The sequence below is a fragment of the Anopheles merus genome, chromosome 2L, assembly GCF_017562075.2.
Source record: "Anopheles merus strain MAF chromosome 2L, AmerM5.1, whole genome shotgun sequence".
Taxonomy (NCBI): domain Eukaryota; kingdom Metazoa; phylum Arthropoda; class Insecta; order Diptera; family Culicidae; genus Anopheles; species Anopheles merus.
Window position 1 is genome coordinate 3,978,432 of NC_054083.1, and position 26,613 is coordinate 4,005,044.

At 43.3% G+C, this 26,613-nt stretch overlaps 1 protein-coding gene across 2 annotated transcripts in view; it reads left to right on the plus strand.

The window, feature by feature from the left end:
- The window catches only part of LOC121591975, a 234,985-nt gene that overhangs the window by 205,062 nt on the left and 3,310 nt on the right, over positions 1-26,613 (plus strand). Inside the window, exon 18 of one of the 2 annotated variants that reach the window (XM_041913110.1) lies at positions 26,529-26,613. This exon is cut by the window's right edge and continues 160 nt beyond it. In XM_041913110.1, the coding sequence (XP_041769044.1) occupies positions 26,529-26,613 (85 nt within the window). The remainder of the gene's footprint in view (positions 1-26,528) is intronic. The other variant, XM_041913109.1, reaches the window with a different exon arrangement.

Genomic DNA, 26,613 nt, shown 5'->3' on the forward strand with positions numbered 1-26,613 from the left:
CCGATAACATATGACCCTTGCTGGTAGAAAGACACCAACATTAAATATATTTTAGACACAATGTTTAAATTCAGTCTCTTCACAATGTGTTACGTATTATGTTCACTTTATTGAATAACGTAAATGTAAAGAATAAATGGTAGAAGACTAGCTCACGAGCTAACGACGCTGATTGATCTAGTTAAGTTTGTTGACGCCAGATCGGAGTGAATCCGGACGGCATTCAGGTTGCGTCACGTCAAGTGCAGTGACAGTCATCACCTCTCATACAACAGGTTGTTCCATAAACAACATTTTCTCCCTCTTGTATGAAGATCCTGATTCACTCTAGGATGGCGAGTAACGTAGAGGAGGGCGACGTTGTCTTTGGGACCTGCGGGCTACTGGTGGTGAGTCTTCGCTTGATGATGAGATTAAATTTTGCAGGCTGTTCATAGGTGTCCCAAACACAACATCTGATGAAATAGACCTCAGAAGACGTTGTTGTTTCGTTGGCTTCATTATTGATTGGTGGTTGCTGCGTCTCAGCATAGAAGTGTAGTCGACGAGGTACGTCTTCATCGGCCTCTTCGAAGTTTACGTTGCCTTTGAAGCTTCGAATCTGGTCGACATGTCGCTTGAGAATCTTTCTGTTAGAGCTGATTTGATAGTTAAGATCACCCAAGCAGGCTTCGATGACTCCTACAATCTATTTGTCCGTTCGAGGATTTCCAGAAAGACAGTACACTTTCTGTCCAACTGAGAATGTACGAAAAGTCGGTTCGAACGTGGATTGTTGCTTCTGATGCATCCGTGTGTTGATATCTTGCGATCGCACAAGATCAATGCGCGTGCGAATGTTTAGACCTAAGAACAACTTTGCTGGCGGACTTCCTGTTTCGGTGTGAGGAGCCTTTCGGTATTGTAGCAGAAACGTGCAAAGTGTCTTTTGTTGTACCTATAGCTGTCAACACCTTTTTTATGGTTTGGACATACCGATCTGCTTGGCCGTTTGTAGCCGGATGGTAGGGGGCTGTAAGCTTATGGTACTTAACTGCTGTGTTTTTGAGGTAGGACGTGAAATAGGCTAATGCAAATTGTGGACTGTTGCCAAAGACAACCGTTACTGGTGCTCCAAAAGCTGCGAATAGTTAATCCAGTAATCTGATCGTTGCGTTTGTTGCAGTTGAGGTGGTTACCTTTACCTCGAACCATTTGCTGTATGCATCCACAACTACTAATATTATAGCCACAAGACCCGCATAGCCGATGTGTATGCGTTCCCAAGGTGCGTTTGGGTATTCCCAATGGTGTTTGTAGAATTTTGGTGGACTTGTGGCTTGTCGTACACATTCTGTGCAGGGTTTAGCTGTTTGCTCGATTTTAGAATCAATTCCTGGCCAATAGGCATAGGATCTTGCCAACCCTTTCATTTTGACGATTTCCATGTGAGCTGCATGTAACTCGTATATTATGGCTTTGCGCAGGGAACTTATTTTTTCTGGGTGCAGTATTTGAGTAAGGGGCTTATGATCAGTGATTAGAGTGAATTTACGCGCATAGAGGTAATGGAAAAACTTTTTCACTTCCCACACTATCACAAGAGCCTTCTTATCAATCATAGGGTATCGTTGTTCAGTTTGCGACATTGTACAACTGTCATACGCGATCGGTCGTTCTGATCCATTGCTCAATCGATGTGAGAACAGCGCCGAGACCGGTTTTGCTAGCGTCTGTTGCGAGAATCAGTGGTAACGATTGATCGTACTGCATCAGCACTTATGGTGAAATTAGCGCAAGTTTTATGTCTTGGTAGGCCTTCTCTGCTGCTTGTGTCCACTCAAAAGGATCGGTAAGCAGTACATCTCGAAGAGGACGTGCCCTACAAGAGAGATTGGGTATGAAGGAGGAATAGTAAGTTGCCTCACCAAGAAACAGTTGTAGTTCCTCTAGTGTAGTTGATTTTGGAGCGTATGGCTTTTATGTGTTTGTCTGATTTGTGCAGGCCGTGTCGATCGATGCGATGACCCAAGCATTCGAGCGATGGTGTTGTAAAGATGCATTTGGAACGATTCAGTCGAAGACCGTTTCGTCGCATTTGCTCCAATGTCTCGTTCAGCGCTACTAGCATCTCTTCGAAGTCTTCGACAACATTGGTCAAGCCTTGAAGGATCGTGTCAATACGCCGCTGCCAAATAACTGATATGTTCGCAGCACCATACACCGCTCTCTTGGGATGAATCATTCCATGTGTCGATGTGTTTAGCGTCAAAATATGCCGGAACTCTTCGTCGATTGGAAGGTGCGTGTAAGCATCCGTTACGTCGAGGTGCAAAACAGGGCAGCTCCTTTCATTTTGTTGAAGATATCTTCGATTTTTGGTATTACATGTTCCTCGATAATCATTTAGGGATTTAAAGTCGGTTTGTAGTTCCTGGTTATCCGAATACCTCCGTTCTTTTTAGTCGATATGGGTGGATATGTGACGATATGGGTCGGTGAAGCCCATTCTGAAACTTAAACTTTTCATAGAATCCGGAAGCAAGTTTCTTGTCGATCTCTGATGAGTAGCGTTCTCGAAGAGCGAGTGGTCCATCTCGTGCTCGAGTGAAAACCGGAGTGGTATCGAGTTTTAAGTGTACCTTCGTTGATGGCCCTACAAGCATACCTGGAACGTCGCTAAAGATTTTGTTAAAGTCTTCGAGCAGTTTCGACAGTTGAGCTGCTTGTTCCCGAGTTGGTTCGATGCTTGAGAGTACGTTTACTGGTACATTTGAAGTAAACAGTTCACGAAAATGGATCTCATCTGTAAACTGTGCTATCCAGTCGCGTCCAAAAAGTGAGTCATACTTTCCCTGTACAACATGTAAGAAAAGATAGTTAGATATGGTTCCAAGCAAAACTTGGATGAGCAGGCGGCCAATGCAGTTGATACGATGTCCTGTATAGCTCAAAAATTGGCGGTCCGAATGTTGAAGCGAATATTTCGGTATTACGTAAAAATGTGGTTTCGCTGATTATGCCGCATGGTGCTCCGGTGTCCAATTCCATCGTCAAGGGAAAACCGTTGATCTTCACGTTAAGCATTTTTTTTGTTCACGGACGGCATATTGTTGATACAATGTAACGATTATATCACGTTGATATTAGAGTTCTGCTGCGACTGAACTCGTGCAGTTGGTAAAAGTTTCCGTTCAGATATACATACCTTTCTAATATGGCCCTTACGATTGCATTTGTTGCATTTAGCGGAGCGAAAACGGAATTGTCTTCGCAAGTGTTGTCCTCCACACCCATTACAGGATTTTGTACGTTGTGTGCCGCTCTCGTAGAATGTGTTCGGTGGTCGATCGGATGATTCACTGCTCGTCTGCCGGTTACGATGAGCAGATGCTGTAAGGCGTTGTTGTTGTTTTGTGCGCGGTTTTTCAAACCAAAGCCGGTGTGTTGTTTCTGATACGGGTAAAACAGTGCCTACTTGTCGAGCCATATTGTGTGTGGCATCCTTATCGATGGCGATTTCGAAAGCTTCTTTGAAAGTCGTAGGATTCTTTGCAATAATTGTATCACAAATTGCGCGTTCATCGAATCCATGAAACATTTGTTCAATTCGCATTCGGTTAAGAAAAGTTCCATATTCGCAAGAGGCAGCACCTTGTTTAAGCCGCAATACAAACTGGGCAATTGTCTCTCCTTTCTGTTGTCGAATGTTCCTGAACTTGATACTTTCCACGAACTTGTTTTCGCTTGGTCGAAATGCCGCTGTAGAATTTGGCGTAGCTCTTAATAAGGAATTTCTTCTGGATTCTTGGGCGTTATCAAGAACTTAAAGACATTGCTTAGCTCTGACCCCATGAGCACGCGTACGTAGTCGGCGTACTTTTCCTTGGGAATGTTGCTGAGTTGAAGCGCCCAATCAAGCCAGTCGAAATAATCAGCGACAGACATCCATTCAGTTCGTTGGTATGGCTCATGAGAAAATGGCGGTAGTTTATGCTGGGACGAAGCTGCGACGTCTTCTCTGGCTTGGCCAACAGCGGTGCCAATTGCGGATTGCAAAGGCTCGCGCAATCATGCATGAAAGTGTTGCCATTATTTCTGTTATGTTTGTACTTTTGTACTTAAATATTTTATTACACTCATACAACATACAAAACAAATAAGATACTTACTTACTTACTTATCCGGCGCTACAACCGCTTTGCGGTCTTGGCCTGCCTCAGGAGTGTCCGAAACCGCTCACGGTCTCGCGCCTTCGTCTGCCAGTCCGTTATCCCGGCCTTAATGGCGGACGCCTCCACGCCATCTTGCCACCTCAATTTGGGCCTACCACGCCTCCTCTGTCCTTGTGGACGGCCTAAAAAGACTTTACGGGCTGGGTCGTCCGTTTCCAAATGTACAACATGGTCAGCCCACCGGAGCCTGGCGAGCTTGATACGTTGTACGACAGTGAGGTCGCCGTACATCTCGTATAGCTCGTCATTATAGCGGCTCTTCCATTGTCCTTCCACACATACGGGGCCAAGTATCCTTCTGAGCATCTTCCTCTCGAACGCGGCTAAGAGGGTTTCGTCAGATTTGGACAGTGTCCATGTCCCTAGAGGCGTATGTGAGTACCGGAACTATATAGGTACTATATAGTCCCAGCTTCGTCCGTCGCGACAGGTTCTTTGAGGTGAACTGCTTTTTCAGGCTGTAGAATGACCGGTTGGCAGCCAGCATCCTTGCGCTCAACTCAGCTTCCATACTGTTGTCGTTGCTGACCTTTGACCCAAGATAGGTGAATTCTGCGTTCACCTATCTGTACATCACGCCTACGTAGATTCTGATTATTTATTGGTAGGTCCGCTGATGTTGCCATCATCAGTTTGGTTTTTGCCTCGTTTATCTGCAATCCGAGGCTCTCTGCCGCCTGCTCAATCCCTTGGTAGGCTTCTGCTACATAGGAGAGCTGCAGACCAATGATGTCTATATCATCAGCGTATGCCAGGATCTGGGTTGACTTATAGAAGATGGTTCCCGTAGTCTCCACCCTCGAGTCGCGGATGGCCCTCTCTAGCGCCAAGTTGAATAGGAGACAGGCAAGCCCGTCCCCCTGGCGCAGACCCTTGGTGGTAGCAAAAGGCCCTGCGAGTTTTCCATCCCCCCTCACCTGGCATGTGACGTTGGTCATAGTCATTCTAACTAGCCTTATCAGTTTGGCCGGGATTCCAAATGAGCTCATAGCGTCGTACAGTTTTTCCCTGGCTATGCTATCGTATGCGGCTTTGAAGTCTATGAAGAGATGGTATGTGTCGTTTCTGTATTCAGCCATCTTCTCCAAGATCTGCCGCATGGTGAAGATCTGATCAGTGGTTGATTTTCCGTTTCGGAATCCTCTTTGATAGTTTCCAACTATCTCTTCGACGTGCGGGACAAGGCGATCCTGAAGGATCAGGGAGAATATTTTATAGGCGGTATTCAACACCGTAATACCCCTGTAGTTGTTGCAGTCCAACCTGTCTCCCTTCTTGTATACGGGGTAGATGATGCCGAGATTCCAATCACAAGGCATCGATTCGCTATCCCATACCTCAGTAACGATTAGATGAATCTCGTTTTCTAGTCGTGCACCTCCATTCTTGACCAGTTCAGCTGCAATTCCGTCGGTTCCGGGTGCCTTGTTATTTTTCAGCCGACGGATAGCCTTTCGTGTTTCTTCTATGCTAGGTGGCAGTAGCATGACACTATCTGCTAGTGGCGCTTCTAGCTGTTCGCTAAACTGGTCGTTGAGTAATTCATCAAAGTACCATGCCCACCGCGAGAGGACCTCTGGCTGGTTACTAACCAGATCTCCATCCTTGTTTGCGACAGCAGGTTACCTTAGGTACAACGTTGTTTCGGTGACCTGCTATCGCTTGGTAAAACTTTCGTGTCGGTCCGTACGCCTCTCTGGTTTGCTCGAGTTCCCGCATGTTTTGCTCTTTCAAAGCATGCTTCTTGGAGCGGTGAACTCATTCTCTTCGCGTCTGAGCCGTGTATATTCCTCTGCTCATGCCCGCGTTCTATGCCGTTGCTGCATTGCTCGATATGCAGTATTCTTACGTTCGGTCACTAGTCTGCATTCTTCGTCGAACCAGCCAGATTTGGTGTTGCCACGACGTGGTGGGAGTATATTTCTTGCACAGTTTATTATTTTAGTTTTTAGAGCGTTCCACCTCTCGCTCGTAGTTTCATAACTGTTTTCTGGTAGTAGAGACTCGTCTAAAGCGGCTTTGAATTCCTGTTGGACAGTAATGTCCCTTAGAGAGTCCGTGTTGAGCCGAGGCTGCGTGTTTTCTCCGCCCCCATTGTCGCGGGGGCGGGCGATTCTACAACGTATCACTAGGCCAACCAAGTAGTGATCGGAATCGATATTGGCTCCTCGATAAGTTCTGACGTTTAACAGGCTCGACTGTCGTCGGCGGCTTATTAACACGTGGTCGATCTGGTTGAAGGATTCGCCATCCGGGTGCGCCCACGTCATTTTGTGGATGTCCCTCCGCGCAAATTTGGTACTTCCTACAACCAGATTGTTCGCTGCGGCGAACTGGACCAATCTACTACCATTATCGTTACTGTGCTCATGCAGACTGTGACAGCCAGTGTATTGGCGGTACATTGGCTCCCTACCGACTTTTGCGTTGAAGTCCCCCAGGATGATTTTGAGGTCATGCCTGGGGCACGCATCTATAGTTCTAGCGAGGCGGCCGTAATAAAGGTCCTTCTCCTCTTCCTCTTTATCTTCGGTAGGGGCGTGAACGTTTATGAGGCTTATATTGAAGAATTTGCCTCGCATGCGCAGGGTGCATAGCCTATCGTTTATAGCCTTGAAATCTATGATTACGGATTTCAGCCGGGGACCTACGGCGAAACCCGTTCCGAGCACGTGGTGGCGGTCGTGGCAGCTGTAGTAAATGTCGTAGCAATGCTTACCACGCCTGTTGTGCACACCGTTCCCTAGCCACCGAATCTCTTGTAGAGCTACGAGGTCCATGCTCAGTGTGGCTAGGGCGTCATCAAGTTGTTTCAAGGCTCCGGCTTTGCTAAGAGTGCGTACGTTCCATGAGCCCATTTTAATCGTTGTCCGGGGGCATTGCGTTGGGTCGGTATCGTTAAGTCCGTTTCGTATCCTTCTGATGCTTTCTGTAGTCAGTTGTTCCATGGGACTGGGTGACTGGCCCTGCGCCCACGTGGCCGTTTTATTTAGCGTCGGGTTACCCCCCCCTCCCCCCCGACGTTCATGCACCCAGTTTCCCGGGATACCCACCCCCTCCTGGTTCGCCATATGCCACCATCCGCCCAAGGGGTTGGATCTAGCCCGTGTACCCAAGCTAGGATATATGGAGGCACATGTTACCACTCTGCACGACGAGGACATGTCAGAATAGGAGTTGGATGGGAGAGCCTGTGTTATCCCTCGGAGGGCTTCGGATCCCATCTCATTACAGAGCTATAAGATAAGAAATAAGATACACAATACACAATACACTTTAAAATAATACGTGCAGTGGCCGCGCACCAGCCGCACTGAGCGCCCCTGCCGAGAGCTCCTGCTCGATTGGCTCGCAAACACACTCTGCTCGGTGCTCGGCACACACTAAGCCTTGCGCGCTTAGTGTGTGCGACAGTGTGCGTGTACACGCTGTCGTCCCCCTGGACGTTGACCGGTGGCAGCGCAACTGCCACGGCAAGTCCAGGGGTCGGCACGGCTGCCCACAACATCTCCCCCTTTTAGTACCGAAGGGCTCGAAACGACGCGGGGGTATTCCACCAAGGGAATACCGGCGTGGTGAACCCTTCCGGCCGATGCTGCCAAGATATGGGGACCCCGATGTTGGCGCGCTGAGCAGCGCTTGCTGCTGCTCTCGGCCCGCACCGCGATGGAGATAACGCGGCGGTAATGCTGCTGCTGTGCCGCTCCCTGGGACGGCGGCGATGGTGTGACGGCAATGATGATGACGATGATGATAACGATGATGATGATGATGCCGCGATGATGAAGGTGCCGCGATGATGATGATGCCGCGATGATGATGACGATGATGATGATGACAGCAGCGATGTTTTTTTTCGATGACGGGCGGCAGAGATGAAAATACTCGAGCGGCATGGTTCCTCGCCCTCCTACGATGCTTTGGCTGCAGCCGGAGAAAAATGTGTGTCCCGTTGGAACGGGGCTGCAGCCAGGGCGGCATGGCTCATCGCCCTTCTTTTATGCTGTGGCTGCAGTCGGGGCGCAATTGGCGATGCCCGTTCGACTGCAGCCGGGACGGCATGCTACTTCGTCCCCTCTGGACACTGTGGCTGTAGCCGAGGCGCAATTGGCGACACCTGTTCAACTACAGCCAGGGCGAAAGCGTTCGCGCCGATGTGTGCTGCTGTGTTGCAGCCGATGCAACTTGTGCGTTGCCGATCCTGTTGTGCTGTCGAGGCGGAATGGTACGTCGCCGTGGTGAGAGGCAGGGCTCGAGCCGCGGCGGAATTGCTGCCTCGCCGATGATGCGCTGAGCTCGAGCCGGGGCGGTATTGCTCGTCGTCGATGGATCTTTGTTGTGCTGCCGGGGCGGAATGTTACGTCGCCGTAATGTGAGGCAGAGCTCTAGCCGCGGAGAAATTGCTGCCTCGCTGATGATGTGCTGAGCTCGAGCCGGGGCGGTATTGCTCGTCGCCGATGGATCCTTGCCGTGCTGCTGCTGCAGCTGGGCGGAATGCGTCCTCGCCAGATGAAACTGGGGGCTGCAGCATGGGCGGATGTGACGCCCATCCGAAGATCCAGCAGCAAGGCGGAAAGCTGCCTCGCCTGTGGAGCTGCTGGCGTTGATGAGCTGCAGCCCGACGACCTTCCTTGTCGCCGAGAGTGTGTGCTTGGCTGCCCCTGTGCTCGCCAATGATGGGACGGCAGCCGGGGGCCTCGGTGTTGGCGGCGGTGGCGACCCAAACCGTTCTCGGTATCCCGCAAGCACGGAGACCGGTGCCAACGCGATGGTCGCTGCGATGATGCAGCAAAAACGAGATGGGCCCGATCGCGATGGCGTCCGTGGGTTTTTGTTGGGATCCCCCTTACGCAGGAGGATCCCATCATCGTCCGCCACTGTTATGTTTATAACTTTCGTACTTTATTTAAACACTTATTAAACATACAAAATAAATAATAAAACACAATCAACAGAACTGATACAACACACTTTAAAATAATACGTGCGGTGGCCGCGCACCAGCCGCACCGAGCGCCCCTGCCGAGAGCTCCTGTTCGATCGGCTAGCAAACACACTCTGCTCGGCGTTCGGCACACACTAAGCCTTGCGCGCTTAGTGTGTGCGACAGTGTGCGTGTACACACTGTCGTCTCCCTGGAAACGGTGGCAGCGCAACTGCCACGGCAAGTCCAGGGGTCGGCACGGCTGCCCACAACAGTTTCAGAGTCGATGGTAGCCATTTTTTGCTACGCAATATACAGTTTTGTAAGTGTGTGGATCAGATTCCTAATCGCACTTTTACTGGATCGCAGTACCTTTCTAGATCGCACTTTTGTTAGGATACCACTTATAACACCAAAAATGATGCGTATTATGTTCACTTTATTGAATAATGTAAATGAAAAGAATTAATTGCAGAAGAGTAGTTCACGAGCTAACGCCGCTGATTGATCTAGTTCAGTTTGTTGACGCCAGATCGGAGTGAATCCGGACGGCATCCAGGTTGCGTCACGTCAAATGCAGTGACAGTCATCACCTCTCATACAACAGAGTGTTCCATACACAAAACAATGTATAATCAACATATCTTATCAATAGAGACCATTTTATTAAGTTTTGCATTTGTCGCAGATGTGGATTTTATAAAATTATGAAAACTGGCGTGTTGTTTTTATTCAAATAAAAACTCCTTTAGCTTTTTTATGGCTCATAGAAAAATTCGGAACAATTTATGCAAGACGTGTAGCATACAGTTCTCAAAACTACAAAACAGAAAAAATATTTTTTACATTTTGTGTTTTTTTTCAATCCTGTCAAATTTGAAAAGTAATGCAGTGGAACGCCTTTTATCCGGGAACCTTTTATCCGTTTGTCCGTTTATCCGTGCTGTTGAAAAATGACAGTTCAATACATAGATGACATTTCGTGCTGAAGAGGATATTTGAAATAACGGTTACCAGAACATTTTATCATAACAAAATACGCTATAATTCATGGCACATTTCAAATAGTCTCATCGGAAAAACATAAAGTCTATAAAACTGGCTAGGTTTTACCAAAACATAATATTGATTTCAAAAACAAGCCAGGATTTTGTTATAAGGCTGGAAATAGACGAACCGAGATCGTCGCGGTACCGCGAAAATCGCGTATGACTTGAGCTGTCAATTCTGTTATAAAATGTGACAGATAGGCGAGATAATCGCGGTTCGTGTATGGAACCATCCGAGGTCTGGTGACGATTGAATGGGCCAAGAAGCAATATCATTTTATCAATTTGCGATTCAAAATATTTATTTTACATAATTCATGCAAAATATAATACAAAATTCGTTTCTCGTCATGAGTTTTCACACAAATTCACCAGAAAAAGTAAAAATAATCGGTTCGTGCTATCGCGAAAATCTCAGCAACATCGAAGTTGGGTATCTCTGCGAAACAGCAGGCGCGACTGGAGGCGCGGAAGATTTGACAGCCCAACTGTTCTACAATTGTTATAAACAAGGCGCGAATTTCGCGGTATCGCGACGATCTCGGTTCGTCTATTTCCAGCCTAAATAAATACTTTGACCCATTATCAGTGTTATTCGACTATCCGTGCGAGGTCGAGTCCCGAAGAGCCCGGATAATCAGTGCTACACTGTAACTAAAAAACAGTAGTGAGTTGAACCAATCTATGCACAGCTATAGAAACTGCATCAGTTTATTTAGTTTTCATCAGAATATTGCATCAGTATTGGATTACGCATTCAAAAGTTATAAGCCTCCAAAGTCGTAGGCTACTCGGGTAGCCCGGTTGCCTAGAATGTGATGTTTTTTTGGTTGCCAGTGGCAGGGTTAATGAGTCATCATGTGTGAACAAGCAAAATCGAAATATGCTTCAACAACATTCAAGTTGCCTGTTTCAGCGGCCGTGTGCTTGATTGATGTCTAGGCCACAAACCTTACAGTTTTTGGATCGTGTTCATTACTTTACGGATTGGCACAACTACAAACACTCAATCCTACATTCAAAGTTTTGAAACCAGCTTGAACTATTTTTAGTACAGGCGTCCTCCGAGTTACAACCCCCTCGAGTTACGACGATTCGCAGATACAACGATTTCGATTTGAACAGTTTAAAGATGTCATGGAGACATTGACAAATTAATATATATTTTTGAATTTCTTTGCTGATAACCGCTGATACCAAACACATTTACACAGATTTCACAACTACCCGGTCTTGAATATCTTTGTCGCGTAAACGGCTTTTGGAGGAACATTGATACATTATCGTACATCATTTTAAATAAAATACACGGTTTTATAGATTCCGACTCTTCAATTTCGATTATGAACTGTATTATCACAGATATTCGACATACGACTATTTGGACTAACATTTTTTCAGTCCCAAATACAGTCGTATCTCGGGGAACAGCTGTACATAAAATTGGTGGCGTTTTTTATATCTTGGTTATTTGGGACTCCTCGTTCACTGCAAGTGCACATCTGATATTGCTGGCGTCAGCCTTGTATGTTACACCCAACGCCTTCGCCTCAATCATAAGCGTTCCTTCCGGCTTGCTAAAAATTCTGCAAATGCCATTTTCTAATTCAATGCGATGCGATCAGGAGATCGAATCAAGCGACACATAAAACGCACATACAAAACATTTTTAATTCTTTACCATCTATAGAGAGGTACGGAACCTGACGGACACTAGGGACATTTGCTCCTGAAATGCCCCATTTTACCACACCCTACGCATTTGATCCGGCTGAAATCTTCATAGGTGTCAACTCCAAAAACCCTGTATTCACTTGCTCGACCGTGATTTTCTGCCCACTGCCAATTTAAGTTTGACGATAAGATTCATATTCAGCACCAAAATCACCCACCATAAATAGCGCCACGATGCTGTCTTCGAAAATGATTCCCACTTCGGTGCCCCGTCACCATCCATCATCCGTCCGATGTATTCGTCCTTCGAATCGTACTCCGAATGATACGCGTTTAAAAGCGTCATGGCCGCCTGCAGGTGCAGACCCTGGCCGGATTCAGCGTACGTCTTCCGCTGTATCTCCCATATTTGAAGAGGGAAATCATCCTTCCCGAAGTGATGGGTGACATGATTTTCGATAGCTAGGAAAATTCATCCTACAGCCAGCCAAAGTTTGTCCTCGTCCTATTTCGGTGTTTGAGACTGGCTGAACAAATTTGTACAGGTCACGCGTACGAAGAAACGAAAGTATCTTCTTTTGTCAGGTCCAAAAATTCGATGTATCGTTCAATTTATCGAAATTGATAGTGTCTTGGCCCATCTTAACAAAATTCAGTGATAAAATTGGAAAAGTCTATAGCTCACAAAACACGACGAAATTACTTGTTTCGCACTCCACGGCCTGGGACCTCTTGATGAAATAAATTTATCTGAGGCCGTGCATTTCATGTGTAACAAACAATATAAATTCTTTATTTGCACTACGTGCAAGGACTGTTGCACCACGTGATATTTCTGGTTGTCAAATATTCAGATCACTGTGACAGCACGTTCTGCCAAAATAAAGAGATTTTTAAGCTGATACTATAAGACGAAACTTTTCCAACAATGACTCTGAAATGAACAAAAATGAATTGAACGGTCCCCCAGTGGACAAATTTTGGCTAAAAATGAACCAAAAACCAGTTTATCAGTGAATCCTTGTATAGAATGAACTATCGATCGTCATCGATAGTTCATTGGAAACGGTACCAGAGTGTTGCTCTACCTCTCCTCTTTAAAGCGTGAAGGTTTGCGCAATACTACTTAAGAGTAGTCTAATCAATTAAGTGAGAAAATGATATTTCGTTACATGATTTGCGAATCGTCCAGAATACCTCAATGTAAGAAATTGGATGAAAATATGTGACTGTGTGTTGGCACATAATCGGTATGAAAATCTTTGAGGCCGTGGGGCCATGGGGTTCCTCAACGCTCATTTTCTCAGGCACTCATAAGTGCTTTTGAGAAACCTATGTTCTCAACGTTTGTAGAATTGGCATAACATCGGTTTGAGAATCTTTTTCGATATTTGAGAAAGTTGACGATGCAGCGATTGGCTATTTGAAATATGAGTAATTGTAATTTTAGTTAATCGGTTGAATTGAAAAACTTCAAAAAGCATACAATCAAAACTATTTTTTTAAGCTTCAAATAAAGCTTGAGTGTCTATATCAGTTTCTCAGAGTGAGAAAAACTGACGACGGCCACGGTACGCGTCTGCAGACGAGTTTTGAGTGCTTGAAAAACTTTAATGAGAGGTTGAGAAAGCCTCATGGTCCCGCGGTCTTATAATCTACAATCTACATCTGCCTCATTAAAATAGCTGCAGAAGTTCTTCGCGGGACGGATTGAAAGCCTTTTGGCCTACCTTGTCACGATTTGAAGCTTCGCATACAATTTTCACTATTTCATTCTCCAATCACGTCAAGAATGTTTTATTCGATGACATTTTTTGCCGACATTGGGTGGGATCGCCAATGGAAGTCGTCAAAATAAACGACGGTTAAAAAAGACAACAGCTGGCATCGCGAAAGAAATGGTTTAAAATTAACAGTCGTTAAAAATTGCTAGAATTTGGCATCGCGAACGCATTGAGTTCATTTGTTAATATTAACGACTGTCCTATGCCGTCGTTAAACAAACGACTGTCAAGAGCGTATGCGATATAAATTAACAGTCGTTCAATTATATTGCTCGAATTTTTTCCCCTTGTTGACCTATATGCGATATCGAGCAGTCGTTAACTGTTTTGACGGTCGTTTATTTTAACAGGAATGAACAACAAATGAACTCAGTTAAACCAAAATGAACTTTAACCGACTGTTAAAAAGAGTTCATTTATTCGCGATGCCGGCTAACATCTGCTCGATTGCAATGTTTCATCGTCAAATTAACAATCATAGTAGGCTAAGAGTCGTTTGTTTTCCAGTTAAATTGCGGTGTGTCTAGTTTATATTTTTGTATTTATGAATGTGTTTTCATGGGTTAGCATATTCCAAACGAACAACATACACGTCATGGGTTCAAGCCCCGATTGGACCGTGCCTCCATACGTAGTCCTTTCCCCATACGAACTTTCCTGCAATGGTTAAAAAATATGTCGCTGAAAGACAAGTCCTCTAGTGGTAGAGGCAGGACTTGACCAGCGACAGTTAATGTGCCAAAGAAGAAAAGAAAGGAGAAGAAGAAAAGATTGTTGAATGAAATGTTGTACAAATATGTAACCGTTATGAAGCCAATTATCTGTAGCCTATATGCCCACTTTCTTCATTCGGAGTTACAACTAATGCGCGATCTTGACCTGTTGCAAGAGTGTCCAAAACTACACCACCAGACTCCATTTTGACCTATCATCTTAAGCCGAAGGCTGAGATAGAAACCTCTAATGAAGTCGGTAACTAGAGAATTAAGGCTAAATATGTAATTTACACGCTATGATTATACGCGATCGCTTATTTTAGATCCGCCATAAATCGCCTGGAACTTCTACCAGTGACCTGGAGTCATTCGGATCGACCCGAAAGGCTCAGTAGGTACAATAAAGCATAAGCGACCCCGAGGTTGGGTCGAACCAAAGTAGGTTGCTGAACTCGAGCTGAACTCGCTGTACCAACATATCGATGTCACTTATGCTTCATTGCACCGATTGTCCCTTATCACGGGTCGAACATGATTTCGATACCGGCCTTACGCTCAAGCTGCACCCCTGGGTCGGAATCGATTCTGATAGACTCGCATTCGACTTCAAGTTGCGTCCTGAAATGAAACGTTTGACTCAGTACTAGTGCACAGTACTGATACACAGCATACCCATAAACCATTTTTATAGCTATGGTAGTTGAAGTCCTTGTTGATACTTATTAACTTACTTATGCGGCGCTACTTCCGCTATACGGTCTTGGCCTGCCTCAGAAGTGTCCGAAACCGTTGACGGTCTCGCATTTCCCTTTTCCAATCCGTTATCTCAGCTTTAATGACGGATACCTCCACGCCATCTTACCTCTACAATTTTGGTCTACCACGCCCGCTCTGTCTTTGTGGGCGGCCTTAAAGACTTTACGGACAGGGTCGTCCATTTCCAAATGTACAACATGGCCAGCCCACCGGAGCCTGGCGAGCTTGATACGCAGCACGACAGTGAGGTCGCCGTACATCTCGTATAGCTCTTCGTTATAACGGCTCCTTGTCCTTCTACACATATGGGGCCAAGAATCCTTCAGAGCATCATCCTCTCGAGCGCGGCCATAAGGGTTTCATCAGATTTGGAAATGGCCCATAACCCATATTGCCAGAACCTGTCGCGAGGTTCTTTGAGGTGAACTGCTATCTCAGACTGTAGAATGAAAAGTTGGCAGCCGGCGTCATTGCTCACAACTCATCTATGCTATTGTCGGTACTGAACCTTGAACCGACATATGTGAATTGTGAGACGAGTTCAAAAGTTCGTTCATCTGTCTGTAAGTCACGGCTACGTAGGTTGTGATTGTTTATTGGTAGGGCCGCTGATGTTGCCACCATCAGTTTGGTGTTTACCTCGTTTATCTGCAATCCGAGGATAGCTGCCACCTTCTCGATCCCTTGGTAGGCTTCTGCTACATAGGAGAGCCGACTCCAATGTATATATCATCAGCGTATGCCAGGATCTGGGTTGACTTATAGAAGATGGTTCCCGTAGTCTCCAACCTCGAGTCGCGGATGGCCCTTTCTAGAACCAAGTTGAATAGGAGACAGGCAAGCCCGTCCCCCTGGCGTGGACCTTATGGTGGTAGCAAAAGGCCCTGAGAGATTTCCATCCACCTTCATGTGGCAATGACGTTGGACATAGTCATTATAACTAACCTTGTCAGTATGGCCGGAATTTCAAAAGAGTTCATAGCGTCGTATAGTTTTACCCTGGCTATGCTAGCATATGCAACATTTAAGTAATTGAAGAGATGGTATGTTATGCGTCTCTAATTTCCCCAATATCTGCATATAGTGAATCTTGCCTCAATGATATGGCTGATATGCAGTGGCGGGTTAAGCCTCTCCGAGGCCCTAGGCGTTATGGTAGGCGGGGCCCCTTTACCAAATCCATCGACGGGGTGGGGGGGGGGGGGGGGGTGTGAAATGGTGTACGAATCATGAACTGCAAATTTTCTAAGTTTGCTGCAGTTACAGACATCCCGATAAAATTTTAGGTGCATATTCGGCTTGCGGAATTAACGTTTTGGTTGAGAAAAATCTTCACACCACTTTGCTGCTCTTGCAGAAATTTTGTGGTAACCGTGAGTGCATACCAAATCAACAAACTTGTTTCGACAAAATACAGTTCACATCTGTATAAAACTTTATGAAACAGAAATGAACATGAGCAGAATGGACTGCCATCCTGCGCATCAATAAAAACCCCAATTTCTATACTTTTTTTCGCCAATTTTTAATCGATATCAATGACTAAACAATCAGTAATATCAGAAAGGCTTTGTGGTATGTTCAAATTTTGGGTACTGTGGATACTGTTTCGAAGCGGACTTTCGACACTTGATCGTCTAGGCGATCATAAAAACCTTTAGGACGTTGGAGTTTAGAGGGCTTGCCTTGGGTAGGAGGACATAATTAAACTCCTTAAATGAGAAGTCGATAGATGATGGATGGGCTTAGTTCTATCCTGACAATCCGAACAAATCTGACCTGCCATGATCGGAGTTGGTTTTATTTATACTCAAAAGAAGTTAAAGGTCGGAAAGTTATCGTTTTCGCTAAGCTAGTTACGTTTGTCTTTTATTGACGAGAATGATGGTTGTAAACGATATTTTCTTATCTACTTTACAGTTTCCAGCTCGTGTTTCATAGTACGGACCATTTGATTTAAAATCGTCATCGTGAGCATAACATGAAAACAATAGTTTGCTTTTAGGTTGGTGTTTACCTTTACAATGAATACTGAAGTACCGTCTTGCTTCGAATTACGGCCACTTCATTTTCAATCGGTCACAGCGATAACCTTTTGCACGTGGAAAAAACAATATTTTCATTCGAAAGTAACTGGAAATACCCTGTATTGCAGTATGTTTGTCTCAAGTGATCCGCAGACCACAGATTGGAGACTGTGACATCTATACGTATCGACGGACTGGACTAGACTGACCCACTTTATTATAAATACAAGTTACACTTTAAACTCACATATACTAATACATATTACTCTTAAACTAAAACCTCACGCATACACTACATTCTCCCGGACTAACTTGGATTTACACTATTTACAATATTTTCTTCTAGGCTGACCCTTTAATCTGTCAGATCGTCTGATCGGGGGCGATCTTGATTCACTTCGTTTCCGTTTGCGTATTTTATGGAATTTGACTTCTTTCTCTATTTCTATTGGAGGATGAATTGACCTTACGATACTTCTTTTGCGTATTTGATTAATGTGGACTAATCTTGAAGATCCATTTAAATTTACTAAATAGATGAGGGGGCTAACTTTCTTTAATACCGTAGCCGGTATCCATCGCAATATATCTTTAAAGTGATTCCTGTACCATATTTTTTCACCATATTTATATACTAAAATTTTGTTTCTTTGGTACTTCCCCTTTCGATCCTTTCTATCTTGTTTACCATTTAGGTAGTTTTGTTCGTTCGGTTTAGTGACGGAATCTGATATAAAAGAATGCGTTACATCGTATTGCGTTTTTGGTCTATATGATAACATCTTACTAGATGGTGTTACTTTCGTTACTATATGCGGCGTATTTCTATAATTTATGAGGAATTTGTTTATCTTCCTTACTAACGACAATGGTTTGCTTTTTTCATCCAATAAAAATTTACTCAGCACTTCCTTGACAGTTCTCACACCTCTCTCTGCTAAACCATTCGACTGTGGGTGGTATGGTGGTGATTTTGTAACTTTGACTTTATGTTTTTCTAGAAATACTTTAAATGCTTCGGAATTAAACGGAGGACCGTTATCAGACACTAACTCCTTTGGACTTCCGAAGTAAGCAAAGACTGACTCTAACTGTTCGATTATATCTGTAGCTTTCGACATATTAAGTACTCTCACGTCAATGTACTTTGTATATGCGTCTACGATTATTAATAACGTACGCGACTCAAAATAGAATAGATCGACGTGTATCCTTTCAAAGGGCTGTTCTGCTTTCCTCCAAGTGGTGTCAACTATTTCTCTCTTTATCGGTTGACGTGCTTGACATACCTCACACGCTTGTACAAATTCAGTTATGTCTTTATCCAACTTCCTCCACCACAAATGTTGCCTTACGTGCATTTTCATTCTAACTATTCCTTCGTGGTTTCCATGAAATTGGTGTAGTATTTTCGTTTTCAAGCGTTTTGGTACCACCACTCTTTCGTCGAAATATAAGACTACTTGCTCAATCCCAAAATGATACCTTATTTTAAAGTATGGTATAAACTCTTGGTTTAGTTGTTTTGGCCACACTTTCTTAACGTATTCATATAATTGCCGTATCTCTTCATCACTTTTTTGACTTTCTGTTAGTGTTTCTAGATCGATTGTCGCTTCTTCTAACACTTTTAGACTTAACTTTGTATCCTCTATCTTATTTTCCTCTGACAAAGGTAAACGCGACAGTGCATCAACATTGCTCATTTTCCTTCCAGCTCTATGTTCTATTGTGTACTCATAGTTTGCTAGTATTAACGACCATCTCTGTAATCTTGCAACAGCAATTTTCGACGTTCTTTTCGTAGGATTGAAAATCTCTTTGACTCCACTGTTGTCCGTTACTAATCTAAATTTTGTTCCGTAAAGATAATTGTGAAATTTCTTCACTCCGAATACAACCGCTAGCGCTTCTCTATGGACTTGAGCGTAATTCTTTTGAGCTTCTGATAGTGACGCTGACGCAAACATAATTGGGTTTTCCTCGTTATTAATAACATGCAACAAAATTGCTCCTATTCCATATGGACTTGCATCGACTTGCAAAACTAACGGTTTTTCGGGGTCATATGGAACTAACATTCTGTTTTCACATAGCAATATTTTCGACTTTTCAAACGCTTCTTGACATGATTGAGTACATTCAAACTTTTTCTCTTTTCGCAACAATTGTTATAAAGGGTATAATGTGGTTGATACATTTGGAAGGAATCTATGGTAATAATTCAGTAATCCCAAGTATGCTTGAAGTTGACTTATATTACTCGGTACTGGTGCTTTAACAATAGCTTCTACTTTGGATTCAATTGGGTGTATTCCGTTACTCGTTATAATGTGACCCAAATATTCTATACGTGACACATAAAACACTGACTTATTCCCATTAATCTTTACGTTATGACTGTTCAATTTTTCCATTACTTCATATAAATTCGTTTTGCATTCTTCCGTATTTTTCCCCCCGACAATAATGTCATCTATATATGCCAATCCTTTCGTATTCCTTAATATTTGATCTATTATACTTTGAAAGATCGCTGGGGCTGAAAGGATTCCAAATGGCATACGTGTGTAATTGAACAATCCCTTGGATGTATTAATCGTGCATATTTGTTTCGCAGACTCGGACAATTTGACTTGTAAATATGCACCTGATAAATCGATTTTACAAAATAATTTCCAATCAGAAATTTTAGCAAATATATCCTCAATTTTTGGAAGTGGATAATGTTCCATCGACAAATACTTATTCAGCGTTGCTTTTCCATCTAGACATAGCCTAACAGAACCATTTTCTTTTTCCACTATTACCACAGGACTCGCCCATTCAGAATACTTTGTTGGCACTAACACACCTTCTTCGACCATTTTGTTTAACTCTTCTTCGACTTTCCTTTGTAAGGTGAAGGGAACGGAATAGGCTTTATGAAAAATTGGACAATAATCCTCTTTCAATACTAAATTTGCCTCAAATCCCTTAATTGACTCATTTGACGCATTAATAGTACACGGAATTTTTTTTTCTGTAACTAAGCCAGCACATCTGAATCTACACTTTTTAACTCGAATGCTTTTCTCCAATCCGGGAACAAAACATCTAACCAATTTCTTCCTAGCAGTGGCGTAACACTTCTTTCCGATCGAATTATTATTAGTTCTAATTCAAATAATTTAGTGCGCCTCGCTATTTTCACTTTTACACACATTTTTCCCATTGGCTTTATCGCTTGAGGATTTTGACCTTTATCGCAATCTACTTTCCGTAGCTGACCTCTACTAGCGTTACTCATATGTTTTTTTGCAAACCGACACTTCGACGAAACGTGTCCCATTTTTCCACACACGTAACACTTCCACGCTTTTGCTGGACAAGTTGCAGGATTGTGCGCACGACCACAACGATGACACTCCGCACTTGTCTTTTGCTCCTGGCTGCTTCGACGATACACATACTCTCGTTCCAACTGCTTGCTCTGCTGCTGTACAGGCGTTTTACGCACGCTCGCTACCGCATGCATCTCCTTCTCCACCATCGCTGCGTTCTGCTGCTGCGCCGCTTCCCACGAACGCGCTATTTCACACGCATCTGCAAATTTCACCCTCGATTCTCTCAGCAACCGCGTCCGTAGCTCATGGTCTCGGATTCCAGCAACAAACTGATCCCTTAGCGCATCCGGTAAAAACGATCCATAATCGCACGATTGCGCTTTCGCTTTAAGGCTGATAATGTAGTCGTTTATCGACTGATCCGATGACTGTTTCAGCTTGCGAAACTGGTAGCGCTCCGACACGATATTCTCTACCGGTGTGAAATATTCACTTAAGGCATTCACTAAATCCTTATACGACTTTTCTCGTGGATCATCCGGTGAACAAATCTTTACTGCGGCTGAATACAATGACGCTCCCGCCATTGTCACCATGATCGGCACTTTCTTCTCTTCGGACACATCGTTGACCAAGAAAAACATTTCAAGCCGACTAGTGTACTCCTTAAAACATTCTCGCAAGACGTAGGACTCAATGTTTCCCATAGTATTCATTTTTAACACTTCGACTTTTACTACGGGCTTGTTTAAAACAGGCTTGACTTTATCCTCGTCGCCAATTTGTGACATCTATACGTATCGACGGACTGGACTAGACTGACCCACTTTATTATAAATACAAGTTACACTTTAAACTCACATATACTAATACATATTACTCTTAAACTAAAACCTCACGCATACACTACAGAGACCACTGCTTTAGATCAGTTGCTTTCTAAATGATCGATCGTAGAGGGCCAGGAGAATGCATTTTTTTCTTCTACACATACATTATTATATTATTACAGTTAGTTCACAAAATAACTGGTTTATGATATTAAACAATGCGATTGGTTATATTGTTGTTTTTCTTAAATTATTATATCATCCAAGCAAGTTTCAAATTCGTTTTATTAACTTACAATTACTAAAATTAATTGCAAAGATTCTTCAATTAAGAGTCAGCAGCATAGTGTGCAAAAGTCATAAAAAGTTCCAAAAAATTAAGCAAAATCGCAATATCGCTTCTCAATGTACCCTTCCTTCCATGTTGCAAATTTGTTTCAGGATATATCTGAAGATGATACAAAAACCTTACCTGAAAAATTATCGAGACAAACGTACAATCGTTCAGTACTATTATGAGGCCACGGAAAAGTAAGGCCAGGTCAGACAAATTGATAGCGCATTTCCTTAAAAAATACTCCTAGAAAATCGTTGCATCCTTAAAAATCAATAGTGTGTAACCATTGTTCTCGTAAAATCAACAGTCAGGTTTTTATGGAATTATTCGTTTCTATTTTCTAATTTCTCCTCAAATTTGACCATATTGATTGGTCCGACAATCCATGTTATGGTGATCAAATTTGGAAGAGTTTAACTATATGAATTGTCATATTAAAATATGTTCAGTTACTTTTTAATAAATAGGATCTTCCTATCTTTCAAAATCGGGCAAATATTTTCTCGGGCCTGACTGCATATTGTGGCGGGCCGGACTTTGCCGACCGCTGTCGACAGCTTAATTAGTTCAAATTTTACGCGATCATTCATATCGATATTTTCTTTCCGTCGACCCTTCCAATTTTGACCCAAACCCTTCAACAGCTTGCTTTTCCACCATCACTTCGTCCAGTCCCCAAAAGATAGCCTGGGCACGAGTTCTTAGTTTTTGCGTGATAACATAGACACAGGCCAAATTAAAGAGCGCACACATCGACATCGGTATCGTTTCTTGAATGAAACCTCAACAGATAAAAAGAGCGTGCTTGGTGTCAGCCAATTTTTCTTGCTAATTTCTATGGCTACGAACCGTTGTGTTGAGATCGGTTTCGGATCCTTTTAATGTCGTATGTCCTTGTAGTTTGCGTGAGGTATCTCTTGTAACGGATTTTCGCTTTACCCAAATCGTGCGTAGCGTTCAATGCATTTGATACAACGCTTTGGGCCAACGATGATGAAATGATATTGTTTTGAGCTGTGGGCAAGTATGCGTTCTGCGCATCCAACTAAGGTATAAATATTGCACATGTTAAAAAGACAAATGTTTTCTGCTTCTGATAGTAAAATGCTTCTGATAAATAAAATAAATATGCTTCTGATAGGTCTGGTAGTAATAGTAAATCTGATTGTAAACATAACCCCCGGAGGGAAAATGGGGATATATTGGGTTGACAACACCAAATGGAAGGGGCCCCTCAATCGACGGGATCATCAACGGGGCCCCCAAATGGCCGAGGCAATGGAGATTGTTCTTCGTATTATGGCTGTATATGGCTGTATGTAGATGCAGCTGTAACGGTTTTTGGTCTTGTTGTATTCACAAAAATTGAAATAGTCGATAAAAACCATATATAAATGAACATGGTCCATAGGCTCCTTGAGTATTTTAATACCCCCCTTCCTTCTAACTGAAACCTTTCCCATTTCCCCTTCTCTTCGGTCCACAAATTTGATGTGTTTGATTAGGATCAAGAATGAAAATTTTTGTTTTTGCATTAAAAGACACACACAATCCACTATCCCAGGCCAGGAATGTGAATACCATTTTTCGTGTGAAACAGCTGTCTGCTTTCGGCACACAATCGCAAAGCGGTAGCAGGGGCCCCGTATACAAGAACAAGACGGTTCATCCCAGTCAAGAGCGCACACAATGACATCGATTTAACCATTTCTCGAATGAAACCTCAACCCACTGAAGCACCGTTGACCAAAGGACCTTCTTAGGCTTTTTAAAGCGACGCGAGCTTGGTGTCAATTTTTCCTGCTAATTTCTCCGGCTACGAGCCGGTGTATTGAAATTTTGTTTAGAGGCCTTTAAATTTTTGTCTGTGTATGATGTGTGCTTGTGGCTGTTGAAACAGGTTTTCTTTGAGGTTAAACGCAGCGTTCTGTTCTGTGTTCCGTGCATTGGATTTTAGCAGCAAGTGTCTCCGCGTTTTTTTTTTTGGTGAGCTCGTGCACCGACCATCCACACCAAGACACCATATGCACGGGGCCCCTTATCGACGGGGGCCCTTACCGACGGGGGCCCTTACCGACGGGGCCCCTTCATCGAAGAGTCCACATAATCGTTGGGGCCCCGTAAACCACCTTTGAGTTTTGGCTTCAATATAGCTGTAACGGTTTTTTATCTTGTCTTCACGTAAAAAGTTGTATCTAAATAGTGATAAAACATCATTTTAATATTAACATGGCCCAGATCCTTTTTGGACATATGAATACCACCCCTTCCCGATTTCCCCTATTTGTCAGTTGACCACAAAAGTTGAGTAGGGCCCCGCGTGAAAATTTAAGGTTTTGGGTTAAAAGCAGGCACGCTCCACGATCTCAGGCTTGAGATGTGAATACCATTTTTCGCGTGAAAACAGCTGTCTGTTTTCGGCACACATCTGCAAAGGGGCAAAGGGGCCCCCAGACAAGCACAGGCACGTTTCATCCAAGCCAAATTGAAAAGCGCACACATCGATATCGATGGAATCGTTTCTCGAATGAAACCTCTACCCACTGGAGCTCCGTTGCTTGCTTGATGTTAGTCAATTTTTCCTGCTAATTTTACCGGCTACGAGTCGGTGTATTGATATTGTGTTTCGGGACCTTTACATTTTTGTTTGGGTGTGTTGTATGCTTATGTTTTGTAACGCGTTTTCGGTGGTAGTTAACACTTTGACTGCCGGCCTGACGTCACAGTTTTTGAGTGAGCACGTAGCGCATGGCAAGAGAGCAATGAGAGCGACAGTTTCTCGTGCCATTGTTCTCACTCTTTTGTTTCATGGCGATAAGCGGCGTAGCACATGTCGTTCTCGTTCTCTCTTTCCTACCTCATTCGTTCTCAAGAGAATCACTGAGCGTCAGATGCAAAGCTGAACGGTGAGCAAAACCGTCATACGAATTTATATGACACGGCGCTTAAAGTGTTAAGCGCAGCGTTCTGTGCATTCCATTTTAGCAGCAAGTTGCTCTGCGTGGTTTTGGGTTTGGGTGTCTCGTGCACAGGCCACCCACACCAGCAAAAATTGAAGGTTTCTCGCTCAGCCCAATACTTTGCGCCAACGATGATGAGGTATTGATTTGAGCTGTGCGCGCGTGTCGCAGCGTTCTTTGCTTGCGACTTTGGTGCAAGTATCGGCAGAGTTCTTAGAACATTTAATGTGCTGCTTTGACTACTATGGGGCCCGGTTTTCTGCAGTTCGGGGCCCTCGACAAAATGTAGTGAGTGAAGCGATGGGAAAAATGATTTAATTAAAAATAAGTCTTTTTGAAATACATGATAAAAGTCCCATCCAGGGGGGGGGGGGGGGGGGGGTAGATTCGATACGAAGTCGAACATCCACAATGACGGGGCCCCCTAGATCGCCGGGGCCCCTGGCGGCCGCTCAGTCCGCCCACCGTTTAACGCGCCACTGCCGATATGATCTATCAACAAAACATAGTGCGAAACCATGATTTATGCGGACGACTTTCAACCGCTAAGAGATCGTGACGATAATTTTTTCATGCGCCGTGGGAAGGTCAGTTTCCAGCTGGTGGAAACTTAAATTTTTATAATCTATAGGTTTTCAGAATAGTAAGCAAAAAGATATTAATAAAAAAAATAGTTTTTTTTATAGGTTGCTAGGAGGCCCATACAAAAATTAACGATAACGATAGTCGTTACGGTTTGCGATTCCACCCATTAATTGACTTTCATTTTCGAGTGTACAGGCGGTCCCCGAGATACACGATATCACTTATACGCGGATTTGGAGATCCTTAGTTTTCTAAATTTGACAGTTTTTTTTAGCAAATTGTACTGCTTTGACACATCAATTGTAAAATGAAAAATAAATTCGCTTTTGGTGAACTTTATTAATCTTTAATAAGGATTAAAATTGTTATTTACAGTCATAATTAATTCTAATAATTGCTAATCGCTAAGCACATACGATTTCCCCATGTTTTTTGTACCACTTTTTTTCTTTTAAATTCGTGTTTTAATTAACTGCAGCAAAAAAACACTGATTTTTGCTCTGGCCAAGTGAAAATATTGTTTTTTTTTTAGTCACTTACGATCGGTAAAGGTACGAGGATTCACAAGATAAATGTCAAATGCCATTGAAACTATTATTATTATTATTTTTATAGTCATGTTATCACAAAAACACTGACGAAAACTAAACAAATGAATGTCGTTCTTCAACAGTCATGCCAATGGCAACAGTGGATGTGATGAACGAAAAAATATGCGGCCAGTAACTGCTGCGCATCCTACTGCGAGCATTAGAAACGTTAAAAGGCGACAACACTGCCTTTAGCATACAAACAAAATTCCTGAAAAAAAAAAAATAAACAAAGCCACTAAAATATAGCAATGTTCTCGTAATCGTTTCTATCAAACATAAAATAGCAGGAGAACGCGTTTGATTCAAGTTTATACTATTACATTAATTAATGTTCCTATGAATTTTAGTAACTAGTGTAGTTAGGTGTTTTTTTTTTTTCTCATCTAGATAATAATACAGTTTGCGCTCGGAAATCCACACCTTTCTAATCCGCACGCTCGGTAATCCACACTTTTGACAGTTAAATTCATGAAATGGAATAGTGTTTGGTAAAAAATAGTGAAATATTATTGAAAAGATCAATATATTTCTATTTTTTATTATAAGCTTCCTCTGTACGATATGAAAATGCACTGTAGTAATTAGTTCATAAACAAAACTAAAAGCTTATACAAAACACATCAAAACGACATTCAATAACCTGTACTCGAGTAAGTGCGGATTACTGAGCGTGAACTGTACTACGTCTATTGCTCGTTCGTTTGATTACGTAGAAATCTTATAATTAGCGGGTAATTTACTTTCGATAAATTGGCAGGGGCAAGCTACGCAAAACAATCCTCCAGTTTATGCGGATTTAAACGATTCCACCGGTACGGGTTCGGTAAGTACGACTCCG